The following is a 7378-nucleotide window of genomic DNA, read 5'->3' on the forward strand; positions in this document are numbered from 1 at the left end:
GTGGAAGAAGGAAGCTAGGATTGTCAACTGTGAAAGATGTCTCAGAGACAAAAGCATTTAGGAAAGAAAAAAAGGTTATTTGCAAAGAAGTTGCAAGGGAATCAGACTTTGGGAGGACAGGCTTGTCAAACAGAACCACAACATGTATTCATTCAAAGGAAAATTCTTCAAGATTGCCACTGTTAGCAAGTTTTTTTTTCTTTTTCTTTCTTTATTTTTATTGTTAGTTTCAGATGTACAGAACAATGCAATAGTTATCCTTTTCACCTTCACACATAAACAACCCCCTCCCCCATCTACTGCCCTCCCATACCTGATATCATACTTATCTATTACAATTCCATTGACTCCATTCCCACACTCTACTCCGCGTCCCGGTTAACAAGTTTTTTTATCAGTCTGCTCATGATGGCAAAATAGTACTTCTGTCACATGATTAACATATTCACAAATGTCATGACATATTTAGGCATCAGCATTGCAAAAGTCGGGAATAAGGTGTTTTTCCTACAGAGTCAGCAATTTATGGGAAATGCTCAAAGTTTATTTTGGAGACTAGAAGGAGAACTATTTTGTGTGTGTGTGTGTGAAACTCACAAGCAAGTTATCAGAAAAATCTTGTCAACTCTACCTTCACAATATATCCATAATCAGAACATTTTTCACCACCTCCATGCATATACTACCATCATCTATCACCTGGATATTACAATAGCTCATTACATAGATTCTTGGTTTTCACCTTGTCCCTTCTCACAAAATGCACAACAGTCACATAGTTACAGTTAACCTATAAGTCAGGTCATTCACTCCTTTGCTCTGACCCTTCCAAAGTCTGTTCCTCTAACTTGGAGTAAAAACAAATCCTTAACAAAAGCCTACAAGGCCCTAAAGAATTGATGTTCCATGTTTTCCTTCTGTGACTTGTCTCCTCTTCTCTCTAGCTCAGCACTCTATAAAATCTCTAGCAAATGGATGATACTTGTATGCACCGACATGCTCTCACCCCAGGACCTTTGCACTTGCTGTGCCTTCTGTCTGGAACTCTTCCTCCTGGAACTTCTTGTGACTTGCTCCCTCACCTCCTTCAGACTTATCACATTCCCAGTAAGACCTTTCTTGACACCCTATTCTTGACAGCCTATTAAAAATTGACCACATTTCATTTACCTGCTGTATTTTCCTCCATAGCACTTATCACCATGTGATATTATATATATTTTACTTGTTTATGTTTATTTGTCATCTATCAGAATGTAAGTTCTATTAAGGTGGTGTCTTTTCTCTGTTGGGTCACATCTGAACTATGCCTCTTCTGAAGGAGAATGCCTGGCATATTGTAGACCCTCATTAAGTACTTGTTGAATAGATGCATAAATGCATGTATGAGTGAATGGAGAAACATACCATGTTCTTTGTGGGAAAGATTCAACAATGCAAAAATGTTAATTATGCCCAAATCAATATGGGAATACAATGGAGTGCTGTGGTAGACACAGAGATGAGCTACGCAAACCCAATATTCCTTTAAGAAGGACTTGGTGACCAGTGTGGGGATTGTGACCTGTGCTGACAGCCCCTGGCCTTCATTCAGTGACTGTGTAACGTAGGATTATAAGGACCCAGATTCAGCCCAAGTGCTGGACAGCTCCAACAGGCAATGCTGCTTAAATTCCCAGAACCCCCTGTTGCATTGGCTGAAGCTTTGTTGGGTCTTCACAGCCGTTTAACTTCTCCTTCTGCCCACTCCTTTCCCCTTCCTTTCCCAGATTTTGATCCCTAATAAATAGCTCACACCCCAACTTCAGTCTCAGCATTCATTTCTAAAAACCCAACCTATGACAAATACTGATCTGAATACCAAATAACAAATAAAAGCAAGACAAGAAAACAAAACTGGAAACAACATAAATGTCCATCAATAAGGAAATGCTTAGGGCCGGCCGAGTGGCGCGATGGTTGAGAGCTCGCTTGGGATGCCAGAGGGCCCCGGTTCGGATCCCACATATGAGGGCCAGTGACACTGCCCTCTACAGCTAAGATGCTGAACAATGGCTCAACCTGGAGCTGGGCTGCTGTGAGTCGCCGGCGACGGCGTGGGCTGCAGTCCCTGTGGCAGTGGGTTGCCATGGGCTACCGTGTGTAGCCAGCAGCCAGCGTGAGCGGCCTTCCAGAAGCCGGTGACTGATCTGCCTCACCCAGGAAGAGCGCAATGATGGTGCCAACTTGGGCCAGTGAAGAAATATCCTCCACAACTAGACTGAAGAACAAAACGACAGCAACTTGTCTGTCCCCCTTCCCCCAATTCCCCAGCACTGTTCCCATCACCCCCAATTCACCAATAAAAATCTTTAAAAAAAAAAATAAGGAAATGCTTAGTAAACAAATTATGTTGCATATTATGAAATGAAATGAAGATGATAAATAAATAAAATACATTTTATAAGCTGATGGGGAAATGGTCCTGATACATTGTTAATTGAATACAAAAAAGCAGGTAGCACAACACAATTACATTTATATGGAAAATATAATCTAAAATGTATTACTTTTCCTTCTCTACCTTTAAGACAAGAAAGTTCCTTTTTGTTGAAAAGATTGTATGTATAAATTCAGTGGAGCCCCCTTAGAGGGATTTACAGAGTCTGCAGGATTAAATCAAAACTCTTTCATGAAGACAGTACATGCAGAGATCCCAGGCCAGGTTGTAGGGGCAGCACCGAGCTTGAATTCTGGCTCTTTCGAGTGTCATCCTGGATAGGTCAAGCAATGGCTCTGAGCCTCAGCTCATCATCCAAACTGTCTCCCATAGTTCTTGTGGGAATTGAATGGCTAATGGGCAGCAGATTTGATGCTCAATTAATTTTTGCTCCTGTCCCCAGCTTCTCCTGTCTCATTTTGGCCAGGAAACCTACTGTCCTTCATCATCTTCCCTCCTTCTGAGTGGGGTGAGTAGAGCTAGGCAAGAGCTGTAGGAGCTTGGTGGCTGAGGTCCCAGGAGAATCTCAAATACTAGGGACACGTGTCACAATTGAGCAAGAACAGAATAAGGCTCCTCTGGACCCGGGTGTGCAATGATGGAGATATCAACAATTCTGCGAAATTCAGATACAGGAAGTGAAAGAGGGTGTGGGGCTAAAAAGAAACAACACAATTCACCTCTGATCCCTTATGAGAAAGCTCCCCTCCCCCCAGTGGTAAAAATGAGGAAGTCAGGGGAGCTCAAAAGAAGCAGGAATAAAGGAGACACACCCTAGAGGAGGAGAGCAAAGTTGTTCCCATATCTAACTCCCCCAGTCACACAGCCTCTGCCTGTGTTCTGATTATTATTTATTGCTCAAAGTTGAGAAAAAGAAAGATCCAGGATTACAGACTTCTGGACTTTCAGACACAAAGACCAGCAGGACCTCAGCGCTTATGTGACTCTTTTCTCAGTCACCTCGATATCACAGTTCAAGATTTAGTTTTTTTCAACTCTGCTCATTGCTGCACAACGAACCAAAGAATCACAGCCTTCAGAATTTGCACAGGTAACTGGGCTGGGGATGCAGGTGAGACCAAGGGGACAGGGAGGGAGTTAGCGAAAGCAGGGAGAGGGGAGTGTTGGTCTCAGGTGGGACTGAATGGAAAGAGACATAAGGGTCAGCCTGAAGATCTAATGACTGAGTGGAGATTTTAGACTCTATTCCTTTTGCTGGATTCGGGTTGAAGTATGGCAGCCAATCTTCAGTCACAAACTGAGACTCAAACTCAGCCCCATCTCTCGCCAATTCCAGCCCTAACTTCAGATCCCAGCCCAGCCTAACCCCAATACGAACCCAAGCTCCTCCTTTAACCCCCAACCACAGCTTCAACTCCAGGGTCAACTTCAATCTTAACATCAGCTCCAACCCAAAGCTGAACCCCAACTCTCTTCTATTTCCAACTTCAGCTCCAAGCTTAGGCCCCACTCCATCCATGGCATCAACATGAGTACTGACCCCAGTCCTAGCAGGAGGCTCACCCTCAATTTCAGCCCCAACGTCAGTCCCCGTCTTAGCAATACATTTATTTGCAGTTTGACCTCCACCTCCAATCCCATGCTCAGCTCTACGTGGCCCAAAGTCCATTCTTGAACACTCTGCTAATCACAGCTGCAAATCGAGGCTCATTCCCATTCTTTGCCCTAACCCCTGGCTCATTCTCAACCTGAACCTCAACTCTTACCTCAACTCTAGCCCTGACCTCAGCTCCAACCTAGTCCCAACCTCCCTGTGCCCCAACACCAGCACCAGCTTAGCGCTGGCCCTGTCTCCATTTCAGCTCTGACAGCCTCACAGTTTAGTTCAAGTATGTCAATGAAGTATGAAAACTTCCATTCCGTGGAGAGTGACAAGAAGAGCTGGTGGCTTAGAAATGGTAAGAGGACAAGAGAAACGATGTCTCCTAAAATTCTCTCTTAATATGTTTAGGATTTCTGCTGTGGTGTCGTGTATGCACCTCTACCATGTGCAGTGGTGGGGTCGCCACTCTGAGGGGGTCAGCCCCCAGCCCCTGGGAGCTCCAGTATGAAGAGGATTCAAGGTCCTTAGAAAGACAGGGACAGGGGGGACCACAGTGGGCCTGGCTGCCTGTACTCTGGGGGAGGACATGACTATTTACTGATGGGGGAGTGGATAGCTGTGTTTGGAAGGGAAACATTTGGTAACCTGACACTACAAATGAGTGTGAGCCTGCTGAGGGCCTGGCTGCCAGAATTCACTCTGTCCCCTCTCCCAGCCCTGATGATAGGACCTTACATATCGCCATCGTCCCTTGTCTGCGTGTCCTTGTGTGTGTGTGTGTGTGTGTGTCCTCAGGAGTGTGAGGGGACCATGTAACTAAGGACTTGTGATGTTCCATGAGGGGTCAGAGGCCTGACATCCCCTGCCCACAATCCTCCTCGTTCAGCCTCCCCCAAGCTTTACCTGCACCAGCCTCCATCCGTGACAGGTCCCTGTGGCCATTTCCTCCTGTGCTGTTTCTCTCATGGCCTGGAACTCCTTGTCCTGACCTCTTCTCCTCCTGCAGGGATGTGTCCTCCCCAGCCCTTCCTGCAGCATCTCTGCTCTGGAGCCCGCCCCCTCCTGTTCTGCCTGGGCCTCAGCCTTCTCCTGCTGGTCGGCATCTGCGTGATCGGATCCCGCAGTCACAGTGAAAGTGAGAGTCACAGGGTCACAGGGATAAGGGCAATAGTAGGGTACAATGATGGGGGCACCAGTGGCTATCGTGATGGGTAAGGGTGGCTGCTGGCTCTGTCACTTATTTGTGGGTAATGTAGCCAAATTACCAAAACTCTCTAAGCCTTCGTCTCCTCATCTGAGATCGTGGATAACAATAGTGCCTGTCCCTTTGGATTGGGTGGCTGTGAGGACCCTGTGAGACAATGCATGTCTAGTGTCCTGCTCAGTGCTGGCTCAGGGAGGGCTTGATAAATCTCAGCACTGATTGTCTCATCCACTTGACCAGATTCCAAGTTTCAGAGGGACCTGATGACTCTGAGAACAAATTTCAGCAATGTCACTTCTAACACTACGGCTGAGATTAAGGAACTGCACTCCCAGGGTGAGCCTGGCTGGAAGGGGCTCTGGACTGGGATGGGTTGTGGTGGGGAAGGGGGTGGGAGCTGACTGTCCAGCACTGAGTCCCATGTACTTCAGATGGCAGTTTGCAAGAAACCATAACACTTCTGAAAGCCAAGGTAGAAAACCATGAGCACGAACTGCAAGCAGGTGAGAGACTCTCCAAGTGTGTGTGTGCAAGGGGTATGGGGGCAGGCTCTCAGAACACAGGAGGGTGGGAGCAGCCTGGGGTGCTGAGCGCCCTCCCCTCCAGCCCACAGCTTGAATGACAAGGTGTTGTCTCTAAAGAGCAAGCTGGAGAAAGAACAGCAGGAACTCAAAGAAGGTGAGGCTCCTTCTCCCCTCCACCTGGACATGATGTGGTGGGAGGGCATGGAGGGTACTAGGCTGGGCTCCCTGCACTCTCCTCACTGCTCATCTGTGTGTGTCCCAGATTATTCCGAAATGCTCCTACAAGTCCAGCAGCTGGCCAAAGACCTGACCTCCCTGTATTGTGAGATGGCTGCTCTCAAGAGCAATGGTGAGGGGTGTTCAGGGGAGTGCCTGGCCTCATTTTCTGCCCACATCCCACTGGGCAGCACCTCAGACCCTCCCTCACCCCGGCCCCTCAGACACTCAAAATACCTGCTGTCCCGCTAACTGGCTGGAGCATGAAGACAGCTGCTACTGGTTCTCTCGTACTGGGAAGACCTGGAATGAGACGAATAAGTACTGCCAGCTGAAGAACGCGCACTTGGTGGTCATCAACTCCAGAGAGGAACAGGTGAGGTCTCTGGAGGGCTTGTCTGAGAGGCTAGCTGGTATACTAAGATGTCATCACTTTCTTCCTCTCTCTCTAGAATTTTGTTGTACAACACACGTCCTCTATGAACACTTGGATCGGCCTCACTGATCAAAATGGGTCCTGGAAATGGGTGGATGGAACAGACTATGAGACAGGTTTCAAGTGAGTGTGTGCATGCTACACTGTCCCTTCATTTTGGGCCCTGCCGCGCCAGCTGGGCGGGCCCCAGGGCTCAAAGGGTTCCTTGGGCTTGGCTGAGAGTCTGGCCTCCTGGGATTCACATCAGTCTGGTCTCCTTAGGAACTGGAGTCCAGATCAGCCGGATGACTGGTATGGACATGGGCTTGGAGGAGGTGAAGACTGTGTCCACTTCAGAGATGATGGCCACTGGAATGATAATGTCTGCCAGAGGCCCTATCGCTGGGTCTGTGAGACAGAGCTGAAGAGGGCCAGCTAGGAGCCTCCTCTCCCCTACTTTATTCCCTCAATGCCTTCATTTGCTGAAGCGGCCTGAATTGGGGATCCTCCTATCTGTGGGCCTCCTGCAGCTTCTCAGCGATTTTCATCTAGGACTTTAAGGGAAGGTGAAATGATGGTGTCTGAGAAATGTAAAATGATGTTTGGAGGGGTGGAGATATTGAAATCCATGCCAGTTTTTGCAGTTTTTAAAGTAAAAAGAAGAGAAATATACTAAACATTCTGAGTTGTCTGGTTATTGGGGATTAGAAATGAAGTGTGGAAGCCTTCAAGTACTTGGGCAGGCAGTGGGGATATTGGGAGAATTGTATCGGCCAGATGGAGGGATTCATTATTTATAGGCGTGTGATTTAATGCAAGTTACTCTGGTCTCTGAGTCTTCACTGGAAAAGTGTTGTTACCATCCTACCTCCATCAACCCCAGTAGGAACAGAACCATCCCAATGTATTGAGTGCTTCAAAAGCTTTGAATGGGGCCAGCTGAGTGGCACGATGGTTAAGAGCTGGCTTGGGATGC

General features: G+C 47.4%; 1 protein-coding gene across 1 annotated transcript; it reads left to right on the forward strand.

Annotated features, from left to right (window-relative positions):
* Window positions 1–3209: 3209 nt before the first annotated feature.
* Window positions 3210–7090, forward strand: LOC109394692 (asialoglycoprotein receptor 1-like). Its single transcript, XM_019665032.1, has 10 exons — window positions 3210–3530; window positions 4303–4398; window positions 5050–5178; window positions 5488–5583; window positions 5679–5750; window positions 5854–5925; window positions 6034–6120; window positions 6212–6363; window positions 6440–6546; window positions 6685–7090. The coding sequence occupies exons 2-10, from the start codon at window positions 4332–4334 to the stop codon at window positions 6839–6841; spliced, it is 939 nt and encodes a 312-aa protein (XP_019520577.1). The 5' UTR covers window positions 3210–3530; window positions 4303–4331; the 3' UTR covers window positions 6842–7090.
* Window positions 7091–7378: the final 288 nt, after the last annotated feature.

Source organism: Hipposideros armiger, unplaced genomic scaffold (assembly GCF_001890085.2).
Source record: "Hipposideros armiger isolate ML-2016 unplaced genomic scaffold, ASM189008v1 scaffold_431, whole genome shotgun sequence".
Lineage (NCBI taxonomy): Eukaryota > Metazoa > Chordata > Mammalia > Chiroptera > Hipposideridae > Hipposideros > Hipposideros armiger.

What these genes read in the sequence shown, in the direction of transcription:
- LOC109394692 (XM_019665032.1), top strand. Translation starts at nt 4,332, where the DNA reads ATGTCAATGAAGTATGAAAACTTCCATTCCGTGGAGAGTGACAAGAAG. An exon ending in ATCCCGCAGTCACAGTGAAA is followed by an intron (nt 5,179 to 5,487) that starts GTGAGAGTCACA and finishes CCACTTGACCAG; the next exon opens with ATTCCAAGTTTCAGAGGGAC. An exon ending in GACTATGAGACAGGTTTCAA is followed by an intron (nt 6,547 to 6,684) that starts GTGAGTGTGTGC and finishes TGGTCTCCTTAG; the next exon opens with GAACTGGAGTCCAGATCAGC.